Source organism: Tachysurus vachellii, chromosome 8, assembly GCF_030014155.1.
Source record: "Tachysurus vachellii isolate PV-2020 chromosome 8, HZAU_Pvac_v1, whole genome shotgun sequence".
Classification (NCBI taxonomy): domain Eukaryota; kingdom Metazoa; phylum Chordata; class Actinopteri; order Siluriformes; family Bagridae; genus Tachysurus; species Tachysurus vachellii.
In genome coordinates this window covers 24,219,759-24,246,501 of record NC_083467.1, presented here as the reverse complement: position 1 = coordinate 24,246,501, position 26,743 = coordinate 24,219,759, and the positions used below count along the sequence as shown (strand labels likewise).

The following is a 26,743-nucleotide window of genomic DNA, read 5'->3' as shown; positions in this document are numbered from 1 at the left end:
TGTTTAGTGATCAACAGCACCGAGTAGGAATTCAGAGATGGAAATCTACTGAGACGGAGGGAGCAAGTGAGAGAGAAGGAGAGAGTGAGAGACAGTGTGAGGGTGAGAAAGAGGGAATGGATGAGTGGTAGCGTAAATGTGATCCCCATGGGTATTGATTTAAAAGCTCTGTGCTTCTCCAGTGTAGAGGAGCTCACATCTGTCAGTGTGTGTGTGCGTGTGTGTGTGTGTGTGTGTGTGTGTGTGTGTGTGTGTAAGAGCTCAGAGCTTCATAATGATCATCCTTCCTGCTGAATGGAGCTTTTGTGCTCAGACACGGTGCAAGTTCACCCCACTCGGAGTGGAAAGGTCACGACTGCCGCTGTTGTTCACGGTGCTTGAACCTTTGCCAGAATTCATAGGGAAGTCATGAATAAAGACACCCATTGGGCTTACACACACACACACACACACACACACACACACACACACACACACACGGTCTCCGTTAAAACTGTTTTCTGTTCACTCTTTTTATCAAGTCATACAGTATATCAATCATCTTTTTTACCCCATCTCTCTCTCTCTTTCTCTGAGGAGTGTATATTGTTACCTCATCATGAGCAGGAAGGTCTTTCCTCTTGAAGTGTATGGAATCGATGGAATTTCAAACACACACACCTGCGCATCACAAGCTCCCACCCATACGCTCCTGCTTGATCCTCTCCGAAAGTTCCTAGTATCAACTTAATGAAAGCTGCCCTATCATCATCCACCCTCCTGACATCACAGGGTCATCAGAGTCACCCCAGGGTCACGGTCCATACATTGCCTGAATAAAGGTGCAGCATATACAATCGTTTCATATACAATTGATTTGATTGGATTTTAAGGAGCCTTTAATGGCTTGGCAGCTTTATACATCTCTGAAAGTGGTGGGCTGTGTTCCAAATGGAGTGCAAAAGGAAAATACATTCAATTTACAATCAATTCACAAAGCATTTCAGCTGTGTAATGTTGGTTTTTTATATAGTTTGTTTATTTATTTATTTATTTATTTATTTATCTGGAGCTTTGATGCTAATGGTGTAAGTAAGAAAAGTCTTGGACAAAATATTCCCGATATTCTCCCTAGTTTTCTGGTGATGTCACTCAGACTTGCTGAGCTGCTTTAGGACACTTGAAAAAGCTCAAATAAATCTACTCTGACTAGCTGAGTACTGGAACTTTAAATGGGCTTTATATGAACCTTATATATTGCGGCCCTGACTACCTAAATATTAGTACAGAATGCAGGAAGATGTACATTTGTTGTCCTTGCATTTTTATTAGCATTTAAACTGACTGACAATGAGGTTAAGAGAAGTGTGCATTTTTTACCTGTTGAAGCATAAACTAATAAGAAAATGAATTATTATGCAGATATTGTGAAGAAGCATGAGCTGCATGTATGAAAAGTACTATATTATTATTATTATTATTATTATTATTATTATTATTATTATTATTATTATTATTATTACCATCATAATACCATAAAAATAATAATAATAATAATAATAATAATAATAATAATAATAATAGTTGTTGTTGTTGTTATTGTTACAATAATAATAATAATAATAATAATAGTTGTTGTTATTGTTGTTACAATAATAATAATAATAATAATAATAACAGTTGTTGTTGTTGTTATTGTTGTTACAATAATAATAATAATAATAATAATAATAATAATAATAATAATAATAATAATAATAATAATAGCCGTTGTTGTTATTATTATTATTGTTATTGTTATTGTTATTATTAACAATAGTATTAGCAGATGTGGGTAAATGGATAAAGGAACACCCGGGCCTTACAACACTCTTCAACATTTGTGATTAAATATGCAAACTGTATTTTACTTCAAGCTTTAATTAGAAACATCGAAATACAAGTTTTTATCCTAAATGTCTAGTTACACAGTTTAGTCGTCCACAAATGCCAATTCCATTCTAAAATCTCTTATAGAGAAAATTCTTAGTACGTTTACCCCAAAACTAAGTGTTTCAAAGGCTTCCAAAATATCCAGTGGTTCTGTTTCCTTGAGACATCACAGATATTATGATCATCTCATGTGTTTTTGTGTATGCATGTGTGGGTGAAACAAAGCAGTGTGTGTGAATATGGGCTGTAATTCCTGCCCCGTTGTCCTGCCTGGTGTTACTATGGTACATAATCCTGAGTTAGTGCAAACGGCGCGCTACGTCTCTGAGGAATCAGATCCCAGCGATGAACCTGCACTCGGGTTTCGGACTGTTTTCCCCACACCAAAGGCCACGGCGATTAACAGCACACAGTCATTTGCAGTCACATGTGTAATTACACAGAGACTGACCTTTTACAGACACAAATGCTACTCGTTCTAACACCATGCTCAGAGGGAGTTAGCAGACACCATCCGCCACGTAGCGCTGAAGATGCACCACATATATATATGTGTCACATATATATATATATATATATATATATATATATATATATATATATATATATATATATATATATATCAAACCTGTCTTTCTGTCTGTCTTTGTGATGCTAAAAAAGAAAAATTATGTGAGACCTTTTTTCCCACCCTTAATGTGTTACATATGTTTACAAAAAGGCATCCTTTCTTTTTTTTGCAGTATGGTCCACTAGGTTGCACACTTTGCCACACCTTATGTAGCTTGGCTAACTTGCTTTTTATTCCTTAGTCTGTGTTGTTTCATGTAGCTACAGTATGTGTTTTTATGTAGCACCATGGACCTTGAGAACGTTGTTTCATTTCACTATGTACTGCATCCACTATATATGGTCAAAATAAAAATAAAAGTATCTTGACTTGACTACAGCAACCAACATAATTATGTTGGCTTTGTAGGTTGGCTTTCCTATTTAAGCTTAGACAAAAATATATCAAAAGTAACTCCTCCTAGGGCTTTCGAGCCACATGAACCAAATTCGGATATGTTGTAGACCCTGGACTGAAGTTTGTTGCTATTACTTTTATAAGCGAACCGAGTACCAGTACTTCCAGTACCGGGTCTCAAAGTGGCCTTTTTTCCCATAGAATCCCATTATAAACTTTGGAGGTTTATAACTCGACAAGCTTTCGAACTATCTACCACAAACTTGGCCAGCTCCTTTAGGGTGATACTCTGAATAAAGTTGGTGTACCGACTGGCCTTTCGGTTGTGCCGCAGCCCCGCCCCCAAAATATGCAAAATCAAAAAACTTTTTACAACATGGACATGTGACATATCAAAACACTCAGAACAATGAGGGGAACTTCCTCGCGGGTATTCTGGTGACGTCACATGCTTGTCTCCACTTACCGCCAAATGTTTTGGCACCCTAGCTTTCTGTTTACTTGCTTCCAAAAGTAACACTGACCCTTATGTCCACTCGCCTCCAAAAAGCACCGGCCTTTGCAAATACTTGCATCGTCAAAGCCAACATCAAAGTTTGTCGCGACAAACTTTACAAATCTAGTTACAGTTATGGTCTTTAGCAAATACCCTTATTAAAAGTGTTTTGATGACTAAATAAAAAAATATCTCCCGATACTGGTTTACTAGGTCATGGGCTAAGAATTCTTCTACTCTGTTATAGACTCTGCCGTTAGTCTAAAAAGACTTTTATATTTATTTTAAGTACTTTGGGTAGAGGTAGGTCTAGGTAAGTAGAGGTACAGTAGGTAAAGACATGGCCTGAAAATAGCCAGACATCTAGGGTAAGTTCATTTAACCACTGAGATACCAGAACAGCGAAGAGTCTTGATGCAGGCCTTCATCATACCCTGAAAGCTGGTGTGCAGGAGGATCAGGATCTGTTTTTGGCTTTGAAGACAAACAGCAGTGGTTTATATTTGATCCTGGCAACAGCAGGAAGTCGGTGGAAAGAGTGTAGCAACGAGGTGTTGTTGGAGAACTTAGCAAGGTTGAAAACATGAATCCACCAAACTGGATTCTTAATCAGCTACAGAGGTCAGTTAGCACTCAGATGCCAGAAGCATGGTACAGTAGTCTAGTCTTGAAATGACAAGAGGCTGGACAAGCACCTGAGTGACCTACAGTATGTGGGGAAAAAAGGACCAAATACTTCTGATGTTGTGAAAGAGAAATCCACGTTGAAAACAACAGCTGACAGTTTGCTGGGATTAAGCTTCAACTGAAGTGAGTTGTCAGCTTGAGTTGTCATCCAAGATAAAATGTCTGTAAAGCATGCTGAGATCTGAGCAGAAACGAGGATGTCTAAAAAGGAAGAGGAGAAGCTGAGTTTCTTCTGCATAGCAGTGGCACGAAACTTAATAGAATTTCACCATGAGATCAACTATAAAGGCAGAACTGCAGAGGCCCAAGTGCTGATCCTTGTGGGACACCAGTGGAGAGTCTATATGGAGCAGATGTGGATCCCCTCCACATCACCAGATATAACCAAACTCCAATTAAGGAAGCAAACCATTGCCATTTGGTGCCACCAACCCCAAGACTCAAGAAGATAGACAAGAGAATCAATTCTAGTTTCTGTTGAATGTGCTATTTGAAGCCAGACTGGTTAGGATCTTGGAGGTTGTTCTGTGAGAAACAAAGAGACAGTTGATTTTTCTGAAATTGATATTTGAGGGATCCAGAGTGGGTTTCGTCATGGTGGGAATAACTGTTGCTCTCTGGATCGCAGTTGGTACATTATGCTACAGATGCTAATGGTGATAGTAGTGAAGAAAGTGGAGTCTGAAGCATTGCGAAAGGATTGAATCAAATTTTCAGGTAAAAGGATTGCTGGACAAAGTGACTTTCAGCATCTCTTCTATCTAGATTAGACATGTGCCAGATTAGAAAAATGTGGCAGTAGTTCAGACTTGAGAATATGAATCCAGTACTTACCTGAAGCTCAATTAATGTTGCTATATGCCACATGGCAGAGTAGCTAATAAGTTATTTACTTGTCCTATTGTCAATTTTGGCTGGACATCCTGTTCTTGGTAATGTCACTGGGGTGACCCAATTTCTCCATTTATTGATGGTGATAAAATTAATTTTGTTCCTTTTCCACAAAATATGAAGAACAAAAGGTAAAGACTATACCACAGCAATAGACGATATTTAATTGGGGTTAATCAGAATCTCTTCATTGATAATGAATGTATAATAAATTATTTTGTACACAAGTCTGAATGTGATGTGTGGCTAATTCTGAGCATACAAATACCCCATTATAAAAAGGTCTATCTATCTATCTATCTATCTATCTATCTATCTATCTATCTATCTATCTATCTATCTATCTATCTATCTATCCATCCATCCATCCATCCATCCATCCATCCATCCATCCACATGATAACTGTTGTATTTATTTCCTCACTCTGACTGTAATGTATCTCCTGAGACAGTGTTTCCCACTGTACTCTCTCTCTCTTCCCCTCATTAGCACAAGGAGTGAAAGTTGGCTGGTGTGTGTTTTCCAGGCAGTGCAGCGGGACTTTGTTTAGATGCACAGATCAATGTGTAACTCGACACCATGTTCAGGTAATTTACTGATGATTATGGGAGAAAAGCTCCCCAGTGGCAGAGGGCTCGGTCCACAGGGCGAGATTGAGAAGCTCCACACAGATGCACAAAGAAGCTCGGTAGGGATGGGTGACATCAGCGTGCAAAGACACACACACAGAGAGAGAGAGAGAGAGAGAGAGAGAGAGAGAGAGAGAGAGAGAGAGAGAGAGAGAGAGACCATTTCTAAGCTTCAGAATTGCTGAGTGGCCACATCATCCATTCCCTCAGAGCTGATGACCTCATGGAATGTTCACCACACATGTCCTACACCATTCACCTCACCACATTTGGGAGGGGAGGTCGAAGATGATCATTATGACTGTGCTGAGATATCCGTCTATCTGCACATGCTGACATGCTGACGGAGAAGTAGTCTATCTGTCAAATAGAAATCTATGCTAACAGACACACAGAGATAGACAGGTAGACTGACAGACAGACAGATCAGCAGAAAGTAAGACACAGTTATATATACCAACAGACAGACATTTAAACAGACAAATAGACAGACAGACCAACAGACAGACAGAAAGTGACAAAAAAAAGACAGACAGACAAACAGACAGACCAAATGAGACAGAAAGAGAAACCAAAAGATAAACAGACAGACAGAGTGATAGACATAAATATAGACAGAGAGACAGAGCAACAGGGTGATGGAAAGATAGACAGAGAGACAGAGCAACAGGGAGGGTGATGGAAAGAAAGACTGATAGTCAGACAAACAAGATAGACAGGCAGACTGACAGAGAGACAGACAGATCAACAAAGAGAGGGGCTGAGAGAGAGAGAGAGACAGAAAGTGAGACTGACGCAAAAACAGTGAAAGAATGGGAGAATTACAGAGGGAACCTGGCAGACAAACTAATAGATAGATAGATAGATAGATAGATAGATAGATAGATAGATAGATAGATAGATAGATAGATAGATAGATAGATAGATAGATAGATAGATAGATAGATAGATAGATAGATAGATAGATAGATAGATAGATAGATAGATAATTACTATGAGATGTTAATCAGATACTTTATTTATTTACTATTGTAAAATGAGGCAATGTCTGAATGCTCCTAAAAAGGGAGACCGAGATCTAATGGAAAAATGAGAGAGAGAGAGAGAGAGAGAGAGAAAGAGAGAGTAAGAGAGAGAGAGAGAGAGTGTGCCACAGCCACACGGCCGGTGCTGTAATATCGCGCATGAGCGGTTTGAAGGCTGCCCTGCTGCCTGAACCCAGTGCACACAAGCAAGCTTGGAGAAAAACGGGCTAATCCTCAGTAACAGATGTCTTATTTTTGCAGTGAAAAATCCCCAAGTGGCGGCGCAGGCTGGAGGCCTCGGTGTGGGAAAGGTCAGAACAACGGCGAGGAGGAGGAGGACTACGACGAGCGGCCATACAGGAGACAGGCGGATGAAGAGCGGAGGAGCACGCCGGCCGAGCGCCGAGACGCTTCCTCAGATCCTGTGCCAAGAGAGGAGCATCTGGCGAAGAATCAGGGACTGGCATTAGCGAGCTTTAACAGCAGGGAGTCTCCAGATTTGTCCCCTCGAGCAGGGGGATCACACACAGGGGGGACGCTCCAGGAGGAGGAGACATGGGATGGAGACTTGGCCCGCTCCTCCAAATCCTTACACTGAAGCTTTTCAGTCATTTACAGTTATTTTGAATTTCTGAATTAAACCGAGATTGGAGGATTTGAGTTAATCTGGATGACGTTTTACTTCATCCAAATAAAAGACAAGAAAAACCCAAAACAAAAAACCCCACAATCTTACTTTTATGGAACTGAAAGAAACAAAACAAAACAAAAAAGTCTAATATATAGCACACAAGTGAGGGAAGCTTATAGCTTCCAGTTTGGCTTTGTGTCTAAATAGTCACACTCTCACTTCAAACCATGTCCGTTCATCTAGAACTTGTTTGAAAGACAATTTTTATAATCATTAGCAATAAATTGCCTGATGTGCTTGTTACACAATTTAAATACGATTAAACAGAAAAAGAAATACTTACACATTTATCCTCAGCAAATAAGGCAGAGTCAATGAATATGCAAATAAACCCTTGGACCCAGTAAACCCTTTGGTCTTAACCTGCATTTGCATACTGGAACATGATTGGCTGTTATATTTTATGACACATTAACACTAATCCTGGTTCTTAAATAAATACCAGACTCCTCCAGTTAAAAAGTTTCTTTTTATTTATTTATTTTCTTCTTGAATGAATTTTACGGAAAACATTAAATCTTAGAGTTTTCCCTCACTACCGTTGCCTTTTTCTATCTCAATAAAGATAAATCAACATTTTTTAACTTTTAATTTTTAAATTTCTGTCAAGCTGCTTTGAGAAAATATCCATTGTTAAAATCCTGCTACAAATAAAAAAAAAACAACAACATTAAATTCAATTGAAGTTTGAAATAAAGGGTTTATTTTTCCACACGAACAGATATAATTTTATTTTTTCTTTGTATATTGAATTTCTTAATAAATAAGAATGTAATTTTCATTATTTTGTAAAAAAAAAAATTTAATTATATATATACACTTATATAAAATACACTTCTATTAGAAAAAAAAAATAGACATAATTGATTGAATATATAGTAAATACTGAAGCTGTATATATTTATTTTTGTAAGTATATATTTATAAATGTAAGAAGTTTTCATTTAATATATCATTTACACACGTTTTTGTTTTTCTGCCAAAGTAGTTATCATTTAAAGTTTAAGAGGAGCAGTGAGATAGTGAAGATACCAAGATTGTGTGAAACATCTGAAATACTGTTAAGTAATTTCAAATACATAATAGTTTCGATTTGTTTGGTTTGTCCATTTTTCTGCATTTCACTGCTTTATTATTTATATCTGAGTGCAAAGTGGTTTGACTCTTAATGTGTAAACTAGTAGGAAAATAGTACAAAAGTACAAATCTCTTGTGTAAGCAGATGTGTTGTGACTGGTAGTGTATATATTTTGGGGTGAGTGTCTGATCACGTAGACGTGACGTAAGCTTCTGCTTCTAGTGCAAAACTAAATAAACATACTACAGACTCAACATGTTTTTGTGAACTGACTTGTTTTTAATTATTGCTACAAAATAAAATGCACAAAATAAAACACACAAAAGCTGTAAAAGGCATCGAGGTATTTACGTCTTACTGATTTGTTTTGTGAGACTGAAATAAAGCAACATGTGTCCTGTGCCTCCGTTATGTCTGAGTGCTTCTACCTCTGGGAGCGACAGATGAGAAGAAGAAATGAGTCAGGGGAACACACACACGTACACACACACACGCACACACACACACACAGCGCTTGGAGAAACTGATATGAGCTGTTACCTACAGCGCAGTGAACCCCAGCATCTGTCCGCCCCATGGAGAAACACCGCAACAGACGGTCTCACTCGTTCATCAAATTATCTCTTCGATTCCTTTCATCCGCACTGAGTAACCTAGTTGTTCTCTGAAATTAAGAGGGAGTAATTTTAAATGATTTACTCCTTCCTACACTCCTTTCACTTCAGCAAACTAACTAAATAAAAAAATGTAAATAAAAAGCTAAACTAAATTAGTACGCTAGCTAAACTATCATAAAAAGAATATTTTACAATATTATACAATATCATTTTATTTATGCAGACAAGACCCTAAATAACGTTAGGAGGATGGACAGGTGGGGTTTTGTGAAGAGGATTACTTGGATGTGGAGTACGAACAATTTTCTGCCACAACATCTTATTTAACAAAATCTCGCAACTGAACTAAAAAGCAAATTTAGAATTCAACCTAAATTGAATTTTTTGTTCTGAGACTGAGTTAAAATTCAAAGGTTTTAATTTTACATGGAGAAAAACACCATTCAAATTTTAAAATAAAAATGTTCAAACTGATTTTGTTAATGTGAGACTATAAACTTAATATACTCTTTAACTTATGTTAAAATTTTTAAGATGTTTATCTGATTTTTATATTTATGTTAGATAAACTTCAGTGTACGCTTTTTTTTTTAAATCCAGCAAATCCTATCAAATGCCAGTATTCATAGTGTGTTCTGTCATCTTTATGTTTTTTTGTACAAGAAGCTACACAAAACCCTTAAAAACCACAAAAACCCTGTGGAAATTAAGTAGCTGAAACAGAGTTGTTGTTTTTTTATTATGTTTTGATTGTCAGCTTTTTCTCTTTTTAAGTAAAACCTTTTGTTGAATACAAAAGTTGGTTACCTATTGAAAAGTAGAAAAAAGTAAGGGAACAAGAAAGAAAGAAAGAAAGAAAGAAAGAAAGAAAGAAAGAAAGAAAGAAAGAAAGAAAGAAAGAAATACACACCTCATGCTGCCATTCATTTAATTTATTCCTTAATTATTGAAATTTGTTTGTTTTATTATATATTTTCCTTTATTTGCTTTATTCATATTAATCCACACATTTATTTATATTAATTCATTGCACTTTAATGTTCATCCATTTCCTAATGATTTGCTTAAGAGAGTCTTTTTTTGAGTCTCATTTTGAATGTCGATTAAACTCCCAAAAGTATTGTCACGTGAAAAGTCACGTGTTTATGTTTTTAACATAAATCATCATCTTTCATTTATTTACTCACATTTTCTAATATGGCCTTCAGAATGTTATGATACTGCATAGATCTGTTTCAGAGTAGGAATTAAAGTATAGTTATATACAGTAGATATATATTTTGGTTTATTGACAGAATAGTATTTTCTCATTGAGAAACATGTCTGTGTTAATCACACGTAAATTGCAGCTAGCCAGAGATTAGAATAATTCTGGAGTATTCATTTAGACCTGCCTTTTATATGATACCCATTGTTCCAGTGTTTGTGTCGGATCATGCGCTTCAGCCTGATCCGACACCTACAAAGTCATCTAATTAGCGGTCTTAATTAGAGTCAGACGCAAAGCAGAGTGTGAGTGTGCTTGTTACGTCCATCTGGCCTGTAAACACACTAAAAGACTGAGAAGTCTGAGAAGATTTTTTTTCCCTTGAACAACTCGCACTTGGGTCAATACACACAGACACACACACACACACACGTACAGCGACCCATCCATTTCCACAGTCTCGGGAAAAAGGGTCTCCATGGAGACGGCTGGTGACTTAATGGAAAAGCTGTTAATGTGTAACGTAATCCGCTCGGCCATCGGCAAACGCTGTGCATGTTTTTTCATCCGCGTTCCAAAGGAGTTTTTCTTTTCCTCTTCAAGACACGAAACGGCCCCTCTATTATCTTGTTAAACAACTCAAAGCAATTATATGCGGCGCGTACGCTACGGGGCCAGCCGCACACACTGACACAATGGGCCGTCGGTACGGCGGCTCGAGCTCTTGCGCTACACCTCCACTATTCTGCTCTCTCTCTGAGACAATAAAGATCGGCTTGACGCAGAAGTGTGACCACTCGCTCTGACACGAGTACCATGAGCACATTATGTGTCCAGAGGGGGGCGTTACCAGGTCTAGCAGGGCCTCTGGATTGACCTTGCGCCTGCTAATCTTTCAAAAGGGGGTTTAGGGACACTCAATCGGAGGCTATCGGACAGAGCCTTGTGCATTGCCCTTTACTACAGGTGCTTCTATTGTCCTAGGGCTTCTCTCTATTTCTCTCACTCTCGTTCGTGCTTTGCGGCCCCGCTCCGAGTCCTCATGCTCGAGTCAGGCTGCATCGCACGGCTTGTCAGGCTGAGGTGATGCCCACCTTGAATGAGAATAAAATAAAGGCAGACTGAGAAGGTTGAAGGGAGGAGTGGTTTTTTTTTTGGGGGGAGGCACACCTTTTGTGTTTGGTGTCAGCTGGGACACACCCTCCATTGTGCAACATTATTAAGGGATCCCTGGGAAACACTGAGCCAGGAACCAGGCGACTGCTGGAACAGGTGAGCAAGTAACGGGTGCCTGTAATCCGCAGGGAGGCGGCGCCGACGATTCGGACAGAGCTGTAAATCAACAGAGATAATCCTGCTGTTGAAAATACAGTGTGTGTGTGTGAGTGTGTGCGTGTGTGTATGTGTGTGTGGCAGGCGCTGAACAACATCCTTTATTAAGTGCTGCTATCAAGGAATCATTTTCAGCAGGCGGTCATGCGTGCCGACATGTGGCACAAGAAATGCATTAGCGCAGGTTGGCTAATGTGGGAACCTAATGTAGTGCGAGATGCCAGCATGCTGCTGTTCATCAACACCTGGGCAAGAGAGGACAGAGAAGCACTTGGGGTCCATGGCTAAAGTGTGGCACCCCCACTTTACTGAGAGAATGAAAGAGAGAGTGTCTACAAAGTTTCAATCCATCTGCTTTATGCAAACTTTGAATTTGTGCATATACCTTGCTAGAGTCTAGATGATATAAGCAACCTTATAATAATAGAAACACACTCCGGTGTTTATAACAGTTTATAATGTCACCCAAATGTCTAGTGTCACCCAAATGAGGATGAGGTTCACTTTTGTGTCTGGTTCCTCTCAAGGTTTCTTCCTCACCACAGTCATCTCAGACTTGTTCATTGGGGATAAATACAAACACATTTAAATATAAGTCTAATATTAATCTTGAATCTTTGTATAATATTCATCTTTGTATAATATGAATCTTTTTGTACTATGTTTCTTATGTTCTGTAAAGCTGCTTTGAGACAATGTCCATTGTTAAAAGTGCTATGCAAATAAATTTGAATTGAATTGAATCTTAGCTATAGGAAGGGAAAATAAGAAAAAATACCAAATAAAGATAATGATAAAGATTCTTTTTAGAATTAGAGCAAAGTTTATGCATTACTTTCCTTCAAGAGACCAAACTAAGGTCACCAATCTCCTCATTCAAATCATTATGTGTATTAGATACACCTTTGATCAACATACTGCTTGAAAAAAGTATTAAGCTTCATTAAAAATTAGCAAGTCTCCATTTGCACTGACTATGTACCCAAGTCCGTTAAACTAGCAGTTATCAAAGTTAAACCTTTCTTTTATCCCCAAGAAAAGATTTTAACAGCAGTTACATTTTACAATATGCATAAGAATAAAATCCACGAAATCTACCTATCAGGATTTTGACCTACTGTACTAAGGCAGCATTGGCTAAAGTAGTAAATGACCTGCTATCAGTCTCTGAAATGTAAATTTTATATTTGGATTTCTATAAAACTGCATTTTTTGAGAATGTGCATTGTTAAAAGGGCTATATGAAAATAAAACTGGGAATTCCAGAGCTATGAGATTTAATCAAGAAAGCACCGTGCATGAGTGTGTATGTGCATTTCTTTCTTTCTTCCTTAAAAGGGGCATTTTGTACTTTTCACCTGGCACCAAATAGTCACTGTAAAACGTTTCACAAAAGAAATCAGATTTTCGATTCTGCGTTCACTTACGATAAATGAACCCTCTCCCCCTCGAGGCACGGCCCTTTCATTATGTTAATTAATTCACGTGGTGCGACGTAGGACACGCTTTCCTATTCACACGGCATCGGAACAGAGTGCAGATCATTGCCAAAGCCAACGTTAGAGGGCCAGGAACCCACGCTGGGTAAAGTCCCTGTCTGTTCATAAACAGCGGCTCATGTGGGAGTGTCAGACGACGTCCCGGGACAAAACGTGTAAGATCTGGGGCAATCTATTTTAATTCCCAATGAGCAATGCTGCTGCAAAACGCTGCTCCAATCTGTGATTACATCACTCACTGTGTTCTTGTTACTGTGAGCAGAATTGCAGGGATTAACCAGCACTGGCTTAATGCAGCTTTATGATTAGACACTGCATCCAGAAAAGATGAACAAGCGTTACTGACGAAAAGCTTCATTTGCATTCATCGAGAGGTATTTTTGTTGTTGTTGTTGTTGGTGGTGGTTTTACAGATATTCCAAGATACATTTGCATTATATATAGCGCTGACAAAAGAAAAGATGAAATAGCATTTCTGTATATTTCAGAATAACCTTTACATTAGATTAGGCAGGCAATCTCTATGAACCGGGATTAACCGAGATTACACACAAAGACTGCAGCACTCATTACACGTACAAGCTGAAAGAGGTGGATAATACATAATGTCTACAAGGGAGGTTAACGCCTGGTATTTACACCCATGAAAGATGTCCATCCTGTCTGGAGTTCTTTTATATCACACCATTTAGGAGAACTTCCCATTAACTTGCTCTTATTTGCTCTTTATACATTCATGGAAAGAACAAAAGCTCAAACAAAAATGGATAAATTCAAACAAACCAAACAAAAACGTGACATGGCATTTGTTGCTTAATTTTATTCATAATAAGATGTAAGAAACGTCTCTAATTTTAACCTTTATAAGATTTCTTGTAAGAGAAAAGGGTGAATTTGAATCTCAACATTTCTTCACCAATCCAGGAATCCAAGAGAGCAAAACCGATCTCTCTCTGCCATGTCAATCCAAATGATTAGCCAACAATACTTTCCTTCAAACTGTTTGAAAGGATGTGTTTTGGTAGAAAAAGGTTACCAAATCAGGGAGTGAAAAAATGTCAGAATTAAAATTTCAGATAAAAATGATTTACATCGTTGTGTTTTGAAACACGTTTCTGAGTGGACAGATTTTATGGCAATGCAATATTATAAACAGATTTTGAACAATTTTTGAACAGACGCCAAAATGGAATTTTTGTCTGTTTTGTTCTTATTCAGCATCAAATTTCTTTATCAAGTCACATTCCACAATGGTGGTTAATACGAAAAGTAGACACACAAAAAAAAATAGAAGAAATCTCTGACATTCAAGTCCTGCATTCAAGAATATGTCCATGTTTAATCAGCAAGACACCATACAGAATTTCACAAAACATTAAAGTTACCCATTTCTTTATGTTTTTTACATTTCTTTTTTACATTTACAGCATTTAGCAGACACCCTTATCCAGAGCAACTTACATTTTTATCTCATTTTTTTATACAACTGACCAATTGAGAGTTAAGGGCCTTGCTCAGGGGCCCAGCAGTGGCAGCTTGGTGGACGCAGGAATCGAACTCACAACCTTCCGATCGGTAGCCCAACACCTGAACACTGTAAAAGACACTGTACCCTGAACCACATCAGCAGATCTGTATAAGTATAGTTTGAAGCATATATATATAGACTTAAGTGCAGTGTACTCATCAATTAAAGTAAATTATTGCCTTAACCAAGTTTGTTCTGAGTACAGCTAACTTACAAACTACTTTAAAGTCATTTCTTCTGAAGTTAAGCTTAAAGAACGAATCAAATCCATTATGAAATGAAAGGGACAAAGCAGGATTTTTTTTTATTTGTTTTTTTTGTATGAAGGTTAAATTTGAAAAAGGAAAATTTGGTCTAGGTTTAAACTAATATTATTTGAGCATTTAAAAGTTATCAGTTGTTGTTGTTGTTTTTTTTTGTCATTTTAATCAGATTACGAGTTCTTCATAATATGTTCAGTAACTGAGTAACATTAATCCAGATAACCAAATATGTCATTTAAGAACATTTTAATAGTGATGACTTACTCATTTTGTTTACTCTTTCCCATTTTCCAGTGTGGTTGATCGGGCAAACTGTTTTTTTGTTTGTTTGTTTGTTTTTTGGCCATACACTTCCTTAATCTCTGAACAAAATGTATGCTTTGCTGCATTGTGATATCTGTACCAATGTGTTGAAAACTCCTTGTAATGATATCTTATTTGGCCAAAAAAATGATTTTGATTGTCAAACAGTGGAGAATGAGAAGGATGTTGTGTTGAGAATGATGGCCAAGGCGTTTTGGAAGGACACCTGTCCTGTACTGGCCTGTTTTGGCAGCCAGCGCTGGTGAGAGGAGAACGGATAATTACAAACTGCAGGGAGGCCAGGGGAGCAACCTGTTCCTCCTCTGTCTTCCAACAGCCCCTCGTCGCCAAACACTGTCTCTCTACGCCTCCCTACATCTTCCCCTGTGTACAACGATACTACAATGACATCTATTTACTAAACATATACCACAATGTCAAGGCAGTTCAAATCTTTGTACTGGACAAAACTGCCTATTAAATAAATACTCCACGTTTTCTTGTAATGTTGTTCGTTAGAGACGTTTGGCCAATCACGCTCTCTGGAATCTCAGTATGAATTTAAACTTACAACTGGATATAAACTTACAAATATTACTTCACACTGCTAGCTAACATTTAATAATCCCCTATTAAACAACACTTTGTTTTTCTGGTTTCGTTAGCTGCATAACTAAAATTATGGTGTGATTTTCATAATCACAAATCACACACCGTATTGGTTCTTTGTTGAGGTTTTTGAGTGATTATTTTTTTTTTAGTTAATATTATTTTCTAGCAAGTGGCTTGATGCTAAAATTTCAAGTGTCTTGTACTTTCTTGTACTTAAAAAAAAAGAACCTTTGTTTTTAAAGCTTTTATGCAAATTATTGTATTGGACTACTACTACTAATATGTAAAATATGTGGAAATACGACACTATTTTTTCCTGTACTTTACATTTAGAACTTTGTTTACTTGCTTGTTGTCTTCTTGTTTTTTGTTTGTATTTGTCAAACTACACACTATATAACTAAATCAAATTTACAAACATTCGTACACACACTCAACCAGCTACATCGTTAGCTAGATGGTACTATTTATATTATTTAAATACATATATGTTAAATTATATTTATTATTTATTACATTATTATAATTATATTATGTTATATATGTCTGACCAATCTGGGAGCTGGCTGGATGGGCGTGGCTTGATATTCTAATGAGAGCAATTGATTGACATTCCTCTCTCCAAGCCTCCCAGCTGCTATGCCACTGAAGCAGAACTAAACTCAGTGGTACAATGCAGAAGAACCTAATGATAGATGATTGTAGTAGCATGCACTCAATTGCTTTAGTTTCTTATTCTTAGATTTCTTTACTTAGATGTGGAAAGATGGCTCAAGCCTAAAGGCAAATTTTTTGATTAAAGCTGTATTCGAAGAACCAGACACATCAGCCTGATGAATATAAAGCTTACCTGGTCATTGTTTATCTAGGACTAGCCTGACCTACTTATCATGATGCTATAAATTGTAGAAACGCTAAAGAAATAGACAGAAGGCATTCCTTCTTCCTGCTGCTGACCAACTTTATGGAGATGCAGATTTCATTTTCCAACAGGACTTGGCACCTGCACACAGTGCCAAAGCTACCAGTACCTGGTTTAAGGACCATGGGATCCCTGTTCTTAATTGGCCAGCAAACTCACCTGACCTTAACCCCAGAGAAAATCTGTGAGGTATTGTGAAGAGGAAGATGTGATATGCCAGACCCAACAATGCAGAAGAGCTGAAGGCCACTATCAGAGCAACCTGGGCTCTCATAACATCTGAGCCGTGCCACAGACTGATAGACTCCATGCCACGCCGATTTGCTGCAGTAATTCAGGCAATAGGAGCCCCAACTAAGTATTGAGTGCTGTACATGCTCATACTTTCATGTTCATACTTTTCAGTTCTCCCAGATTTCTAAAAAAATCCTTTCTTTGTATTGAGTAATTAAGTAATATTAAAATTTTCTGAGATACTGAATTTGGGATTTTCCTTAGTTGTCAGTATATATATATATATATATATATATATATATATATATATGAAACTGATTTCCGTCACATGCCTGAAGAGCAGGCCATACGCCCAGCAGCAGACATGCTATTTATGAGGCGTCACTTTGAGTTGTGCCTCTCGTACCTGAGAAATCATTTACTTGTGATAGACCGACTGAAATTCATTAGTGGGTCGAGTAAACCGTTCCATGCCCAAGTTCAATCGGTGTCGGCAAACGTAATAAAGCTGAAAGCGTGGCCAGTGTTTGCTGTGTTAATGTTTGCATGATGCAATAAAAAGTGCACCTCAGCGAGTCCCAGATAAAGCCTCCCTACCTCAAGGTAAGAAGCTTAATAATAAAAAAAGTGCTGATAGTTTGAGTTTGCTTTTCCATTGTGAACGGTGAGGCTTTTAATCACCTAAGTGATCTTGTGTTCATATAAAAAAAGAAACCATTCGCAATAGTCTAAACTGATCGGTGGCGGAAAAATGATCCCGACTTAGTTGTTGTTGTAGAAGTTTATCAACGTAACTGAATGTTCCTGTCAGTAAACAAAACAAAGAAAAAATACAAAGAAAAAAACAAATGTTTTGCATCTCAGTAAATCAAACAGTATCTGATTATCTATGATGATCACTGTGACCATGCTGAGGTAGTCCTGAAAGCCAGTAATACTTGGAGACACTGTCGATAAAAGACAAAGACACACACACACATAAACTGGAAGTCGTGACCATACCGTTGAGGATTTCTTTGAGATGTTTGAACCAGATTTCACAGTGATCCACACTCAGGTTGTCCAGGTGGATGGTGTCATCTTTGAGTTTAGCTCCTTTGCGTTTGCAGAAGAACAAAGTGATGCCAAGCAGCGTGCCTCCGCTCTGCTGACCGGCCGAACGCCGTCGCTTCACCTTCACCGCAAACACGTCCTTCAACTCCACAAAGTCCTCGACAGGCTTCGTTTGTGAAGCTTCTCCTACAGATACATACACACGTGTTTACGCTGTTAGGTCACAACATTGTTACATTAACAAATGTGCTAGTTAGCTTAAGGCTAGTTAGCTTTTAGTTAACAAAAGCTTGCTAGTACTTGTTGCTAGGATTCTTTAGATACTGCTAAACAAGTAACATCATTATTATTATTAAGCTAAATGATATCTGGTAACAGCCCTAACAGATGGAAAATAGCTGTTGTAAAATATTCCTGTATTGTCATTAATACTAGCATAGTGATATGCCGAATTGTCAGGAAGTATCCCCACTGAAGCGCTTCTCAACCCCAAATCCCACTTGCCACAAAAATAAACATTAAGACTTAGGCAGGAAAACCAGAAATGGGATAAAAATGTTGAGGAAATAGTAATTGGTAAGGCGTCAGTGCTGAATGTTATCAGTTCTACTAAGAAAGTTTTGACCTAGCTTGCCCAAAATAATAGATGGAAGACTAAGGATTCAGGGATCTGCAGCGCAAGCCAGACGATCCATTTTATATACCATTTTATTTTCATTGCCACTATTCCTGGGGCATGCAGTATGTGATTAATCACTGAGAAAAACTGCTGTGAGATTGTTGTGTTACGTGTTCTTTGGTATCCATCATCTGCAAAAAAGGGTTAAAAGCAGGGTTTAGAACGATGATAACCCCAGGGTTAAATGCAGTGAAATACCTTTTGGTTTGGTCTGTGAGTCTGATCTCTTGTATACGACGACAAGACACTGTAAATCTCGGCATTGTCTGTTAAAGACGTCTTTTTGTGTTTATCTTAAATGTGAATCTTTGTTCTTGACGCAATCCTGCTGTCATTACGATCTTATTATCTTTACCACAATCCACATGATGTGTTTTATTGTTGTTTTTCAATGTTGTTTGCGCATGCCGTTTTAGGTGAATTAAAATCTCTGTCAGAAAGTCGTATTCCTCGTTATAAGCCAAGACGATAAAACACAACAACTGCTCGAGGCGAGGTTTAATACACTGTAAGCTCAGCAGGGTTAAATGAACTGACACAGTGTGCAACTTCATTCCTGTTAATTCAAGGAAGAAAGTTCTGTCAGTTTGTCCCGGTCAGTAAACAACTCATATTAGACTCCGAAAGATGTCGTGTGTGTGGTCTTGCATGTTCTTCCTGTGCCTTGAGGGGTTGGATGGATGGATGGATGGATGGATGGATGGATGGATGGATGGAATGGATGGATGGATAGATGGATGATGTCATGTGACTTGTTATGCACTTGGATTTTTACAGAATAAAATGTTGCTTAATATGTAATTTAATATGAATTATTCCTGTTTTTGGCTGACTGTATTAAATGGAGCGTGATGTGAGTATCTGCTGTAGTAGCTCATCCACCTCAAGGTTTGACATGTTGAGATGCTTTTCTGCTCATCAAGAGAGTTTATTTACTTAAGTTATCATAGTTATCATAGCCTTCCTGTCAGATCAAACCAACCTGATAATTCTCTTCTGATCTCTCTCATCAACGAGAAACGTTTGACCACAGGACTGCCAGTCATTGGATGTTTTTTGCACTATTTTGTGAAAACGTCAGAGATTGTACAGCAGTTTCTAAAACACCATCAGCCAAGTCACTGAGATTGCATTTCACAATTGTGTTTTTGCATCTATCTCCTTTCCTCTCTATTTGTCTCTCCTTTTCCCGCCATTTCATCATGTGAAAGCTCGTCTTCATTAGCGGTGCCTCGGCCGTGCCCCATGTTTCAGAACATTAACTAGCTTCTCACATTACTGCACAGGACCCCTGCCACCATCTGCTCCTCTCTGTCCGTCCCCCTTGCTCCACCGATCCTTCCATTTATTTAACTCTGAAGTGTCCCTTCATCGGGGGACAAAAACACCCAGAGTCAATTTCATTAGTGCGAATGAGAGATAATCTCTCCCGGTAGAGTTTTGCTGAACCGCAGACCAGTCCGCGGTCTTTAACAGGGACAGAGGGAGAATGCTCTGAGGGAGGGAGGGAGGGAGGGAGGGAGGGAGGGAAAGGGGTTTGTGATGGGGCCGGTACAGTAAGCCAGGTCGCTGTCTGAATCAATCTTGGCACATCTGCCTGATGCAGAGCGTAAACGGGATTAGGGTGTGACTTAGCCACTTGATGCTAATTGTGTTGAGGCTCTTGCACATGTTCATGTTTTTGGGTTGATAGAGAGATTTCACATGATAGAGAGAGGTATAACGAGGAGCTTAATTTGTGGCATTTGTTAAACGAGCGGAAAAAAAAAAGATTAAACGAGTCGTTGTCGTTACAAATGAGGACGTATCCAGATTTTGCTGAGTGAAAATGATTTTGCTAGAGCTGAGGGTAAATTTCATCACAAACGTCATCATATCACTATGCTATTAATTACACAATGTACTATTTTACAACAGCTATTTTCCATCTCTTAGGGCTAGCCTTTGCAAGATATCATTTGCCTTAGCTAATGATGACACTACTTGTTTAGCCATAGCTAAAGAATCGGAAGAGTACTAGCAAGCTAACTCGTGTTTATTTTATTGTGGAATTAATTTTTTTTTATTACATGGTTACCTAAAAGCAGTATTATACAGTACATAAGGTCGAACAAGTGAAAAAGAAGTCTAGTCTTGTGTGAGATGACTGATTATCCACCTTAAGCGCCACTTTTGTTGACAAAGGGAAGTCTATCACTCTGTAAATCTTCAGGGAAGCGCCATCTCTCTTTGTGTATCTTAATAAGGTCGGTCTCTTTAATTTCAAGTTTCTCTCTCTCTCGCTCTCTCTCTCTCTCTCTCTCTCTCTCTCTCTCTCTCTCTCTCTATCTCTCTCTCAGTATTTGCTAATTCTTGCTTACAGTCACTTTTTATATCTCCATTGTCTTGTAATCACATGAGTCACTTTGTGCCTCCATTATTAGTCATTGCTTTTTTTTGTCTTTATTTTTTTTTTTTAAGGGGACCGAATGATGCAACCTTTCGAGCCGGTGAGGCGACGAGCTGACCGCAGGCAAAACCGAATCCCCTAACGTGGACCTGTGCTGATCTAACTGCAGCTTTGATATATGGGCTCTAAGTGTGTGCACACATAAAAGTGGACTCATCAGTAAACTGTGTGTTCAGGAAAGCAAAAAAAAGGCGATTGGAAAATACGGCTGCTCAGCGTCTTGCCAAAGTACCACACACAACACTTTTGAGCGTCTGAAACGCAAAGGTCGACGTCGGCCGAGTTACGGAGCATCGGATTACAACGGGCAGCAGTAGGAAAAGCTGGAGAACAAATATTTACCTATGAATAAGTAGACGCTCTGATGCATGGCGGCTAACACGCTGCTAACAGATTAGCATTGCTGCATTATATTGTATTTATATACATGTGTATATATACAGATACATGTATTTATTTCAAGTGATAACAAGAGGCAGGTGACAAGCACAGTTACTGTATGAGCATTACAGGTTTTCTTCAAGAGCTGAACAGCAGATCTAACTGGGATCTCAACTCTTTCCATTAATCTTTTAGTCAGTTACATGAAGTTGATTGTTATGCTAGCAACAGTGTCTGTTACTCTGGTAGCATCGATTTAGAAACAGCTCAGACGTCCCACTGTCTGTATTTTTCCAGCCATTGAGTTTATTTGACTGTTAAACAATACAGCTAGTATAAAATAAAATAAAGTTTAGTATTCATTCCCTCTTCTTTAATCAAAGTATATATTCATATGAGTGTATACAGTAGTTTAGGGTTAGGGGTAGGGGACAGGGAAGGGGCAAGCGAGGAAATGAGACGAGGAACTTGTCTTAACCTTTGTATGTTGTTCGGGTCTGTGGGACCCATATTCATAAACATCAATAGTTTTGAAAAACTTTGCTTCCTTTTAAACTTGTTGATTTTTTTCCACTCATAACTTGATTAAATTTAATTTTCTTTTTTTATTACATTTTATTAAAAAACAAAAAATGTGTAGCACTTTAATTAAAAAATGTGATGTAATAAAGGTAAAGAGCAAATATTAACCATATATGCTATTTATGTTGCTTGTAATTGGGATGAAGTAAACATCTGTAGAGTATTTTAACATCAAATTTTTGATTGTGTTGAATTAAAAAACCTTAAAATGCAGCGGGTCAAACAGACCCACCAACACTGGCTGAGTGACAAAAATACGAACAACATACAAGGGTTAAACATATAAGATGCATATAAGAACAAATAGGGCAGTGTTAGTGGTGTGCTCTGATTGGTTATTGAAAGCCAAAAGAAAAAAAGTGAAATTTGAGATATAATTATAAGTGAGTGTGATAGAGAGAGAAAATGTGTGTGTGAAAGAGAGAGAAAGAGAGAGAGAGAGAGAGAGAGAGAGAGAGAGAGAGAGAGAGAACTTGTTGAATGAATGTAGCTACAACTAAAATAACATTAATAAAGTGAATAATAAAGTGAATTAAATGCCCTAGTTGTAATCCAAGCACACAAAGATAAGCAGCGGGGGGATGAAGGCTTTCGTCAAGAACCATGAGCTCTCCTGGGATTTGACATCCTTCCAGTTACCATCACGGCTTGACCGTTAAGCTAGTGTAAAGCAGTGCTGAAGAGCTCTAATGAGGAACGAGAATCCACGTCGGAAAAGGTCAACATTGGAGTCCGTAACATCTGTTCAAAATGACAGAAGAGTGGGAAAATGTATATTTAGCTTTGGAAGGCTTGCCCTTTTGGTCATGTATCCACTTTTAGCACTTAGATCTATTCTGATAATCTGAATGAAGCTAAAAGGGTCAGGGGGTGTGACGGGGTGACGGACTTTAGATGTTGGTGTCTGCTTGTGTGCTCCAGGGCACGCAAGTTCACTCCAGAGAGACACCATATGCTGTGGGTCATCTCTCTGGAAGAGATGCAAGGGCCGAATCAATATGGAACGTCTGCTAAAACACCAGGTCGTATAACACGCTGCAGCCTCGCCGAAGCCCGTCACCATGGATCCAGAATCTCCTGTGAGCTTATCACTACAATAACGTGCCTCGCTCTACCTTCTATGCCATTACTGACTCATGATCACACACAAACAAAGTTCAAGGTCCAGGGTTCTTTATGTTCCACATACAAAGGCACAATGGGTTGAATTTTATAGTTCATTTCATAAAATGATAAAGTTAGTTTGACAAATTCCATGCAAAAGCCAACACAATTGCCAGAAACCAGTCATGACATACTGTAACCGCTAACCTTTCTGCTTTGTTTAAACACATAAAGCACATTTAAACACATTGTACACTAAATGTCCAAAAGTATCCGTTCACCTGACCTCAAGCCTGCTGAACACCACTGGGATGAAATGGAACGCCAACTGCATCCTATATACTGTAGATAACCATGACATACATTATATAATTAAATTGAGCTTGGTAGGATGGGACCTTGATGAGTTTCCCATCAAGCCAGCTAGATACTGTAAGAATGACTCACTTTTGAGTCTTAAGGTTAATTTCCAGGGTTTTTTTCTTGTATCTTCTCAGGGAGTTTTTCCTCAACACCATCTCCTCTGACTTGCTCATGAGGGAGATGGTTATATTGGTAGAAGGATGTTGGAGACAGAGCTGCCAGGAAAGAGGTAAAGAGGAAGGCCAAAGTGCAGATATACGGATGTGCTGGATGAGGTCATTGGTGCGAGAGTAGAGGATGCTGAGGATAGAGTTAGGTGGATTCGCTGTAGTGACCCCTAACGGGAAAAGTTTGAAAGAAGAAGAAGAAGACGAAGAAACATAAAGCTGCTTTGTGACAACGTCCAATAATAAAATCACTATGCAAATAAACTATGTGCACCATTTGTGCACCAGAGGTCTGAAACTACACAATCCATAGACTTTAAACATACAGACAGCACAATGAAAGTTAGCTCCCAATCCCAATGGCTCACATGCTTTATACGTTAAACCACATTAAAGATACAAAAATGATCTTCAGTAGCGTTCAAACAACACGAGCCCCATGCTGCTGTGATTTGCGGTGCAATTACATTCACGGCATTTGGCAGACGTCCTTGTCCAGAGAGTTCCATGTTTTATATTGTATAAGTTAAACTGATGCCTCAGGCCCTGCGGCAGAGCTTTTTGTTCTAATTTGTTTATTTGAGTTTTTTCTTTTTCAAGAGCTGGTGTATATTTTGCTGAGAATATTAAATTGCTGTTAGAACAGTAGTGCTGTATGCTGTGTGTTATTCCACTTGTACCACATCGATTTATTAATGATTGCTATTACCTTTACCATTCAGTGAGAAGAAGCATCATTACCCCTGTGAGGATCCTGAGGCATCTAGTGATGTGCAGTACCAGCTCCAGTCAGATTTCCGAAAGAGAAGATGGCAACTCCATGTGGTCTTTGAGGACAACAACTTCCTCATCTATACACAATTAGACTGTATCTGAATGTAGAAAGGACATTATTCATAATAACACTCTCTGGTGTTTATAACAGTTTATAATCACACCCTCCAGTGTCACCCAAATGAGGATGAGGTTCACTTTTGAGTCTGGATCCTCTCAAGGTTTCTTCCTCTTCCATCTAAGGGAGTTTTTCCTCACCACAGTCACCTCAGTCCCCTCAGGCTTGTTCATTGGGGATAAATACAAACACATTTAAATATAAGTCTAATATTAATCTTGAACTTTTGTATAATATTCATCTTTTTGAACTATATTTCTTATGTTCTGTAAAGCTGCTTTGAGACAATGTCCATTGTTAAAAGCGGCAAACAACTAAAATCGAACTGAATTGAATATTATATAGTGACTTATCTAACAATGTGTAATGTCTGAGAGACAAGTTCTGTTATCATTTACTTTATATTAGCTATAACCTGTCATAACAGCATCATATCACATTAATATAAATCCACACCAGTGTAACCAGTACATGCGTATGTTACTTTTAAGTTTGTTGACTGGTTTGTTTGCATTCTGCAAGGTCACATGACCAGATAAACACACACTGCCTCAATGATGCATTGCATGAGCACAAGTAACACTTTTCAAGTCAATACCAGGTCAAATGTCACATCGCTAACAAATGGAACTGCTGTAATGTCTCAAAAAAACATCAGCTTCCTGTTCTAGCTGCAGCTTTCAGTTCCTAAGTCCCCGGTGATTAGAATTCGAACGTATAGAACGCTGGTCTAGTTTATTTTAATTCAGCACCAAATATACACTCATCCTAGCTGGCATGTTTGTGAATGTGTGTGTGTTTGTGTGTTATCTGTCATCTTCGATTGCACACATGATGCTGACTGCTGCTGACGTGATGAGTGCGACCCTTCATTTGAGGCACAGTATGATACGGAGAGATTAAATAAAATCAAGCGCTCTTCTAGAAAACTTTATTGCTTCCAGATGGGTGCGAGCTTCCCCGCAGCATCGCTCCTTCCCGAGGAAGTCAGAGAGGAAGGAGGGGGGATGTCAGGACGCTGTCATATCATTGGCCGATTAATGTATGGACAGAAGGGACTGACTTCACATGCTGAGTAAAACAGGAGAGGGAGCTGATAATCGCTTCCACACTCTCGCAATCGGAACCATTAAAAAGGCAAAACAGGAGGAAATACGTAAACGTGATGAAGGATATACATGTGACTAATGTGTGTGATAGCAACGTAGAATACCGTATAGATAATAAATAAAGCGTTCATGTGCAAACGGTCCGATTTCTCAAATTACACGATCGTCACTCGGTCCCATCGGACCTGGAGATTCACTTCAGATACAGAAAATCACTTGGATAAGACGAATCAAATGTACTACAGGAACCTTGAAACCATATTAAATATTAGAGATCTACAGGAACTCTAATGACAGATCACTGTTTATGAATTTTGCATTAATAAAATTGAGATGTTTTACAAGCTCTACGGCATTTCTATGGTGAAAATTCTCATTGACAGGACGCAATCCTGTGTCCGGAGTGAAAAGCCTGTTCCTCAAATTACCTACATCAATATGGTCTACACATTTAACCCAATCTACAAACTAGAGCTTCGTCATATGGTGATAAATAAAGATTTTTTTTTTTCCTTTTTAGAAAATGTGTAGTGTAGCAAAATGATAAGCATTTAGCTTTGATGATAAAGTGCCAGAAAAAATAATTCAGACCTAAAGTTATTATTTACGTTGTATGATCATTATATAAATAATGATCAGCGTGTATAAGTGTGAACATGTCAGTATTAAATATTATCCGATATACAGAGCGAAGGCTAAATGAGGAACAGTTTTTATTTAAGGAAAATGAGTTCGACGGGGAAAACACTGGAGACATTAATAAATTAGCAGCCAATCACTTATGTTCTATGCCCACGATTCAGCGAGTGATGTGATGAGAGTCAGTGTTACTCAGAGAAGACCGCTAGCAAGACCTTCTGTCTGAAATAAAGCCGAAGTGCTCTTTTGTTTCATCCCCTTCCCTGCTGGCTACTGTAGATGCCCACTGCGCCCTTCGCTCAGCAAACTAATACGGCCGTTTGAAAAGCATCCAAGAACGCGCGAAGGCCGTGCCAGGCCAGAGAGCCCCCTTGTCGCCCACACGTGGAGCGAGGCCATGTGGTTCCCGCTATGCAGTCAAGGGCCTTATTT

General features: G+C 38.5%; 1 protein-coding gene across 2 annotated transcripts in view; it reads right to left on the bottom strand.

The window, feature by feature from the left end:
* The window catches only part of cerkl (ceramide kinase-like), an 82,353-nt gene that overhangs the window by 43,965 nt on the left and 11,645 nt on the right, over positions 1 to 26,743 (bottom strand). For both annotated transcript variants that reach the window (XM_060877032.1, XM_060877035.1), the window contains exon 2: positions 17,896 to 18,132. In XM_060877032.1, coding sequence (XP_060733015.1) covers positions 17,896 to 18,132 — 237 coding nt within the window. The remainder of the gene's footprint in view (positions 1 to 17,895; positions 18,133 to 26,743) is intronic.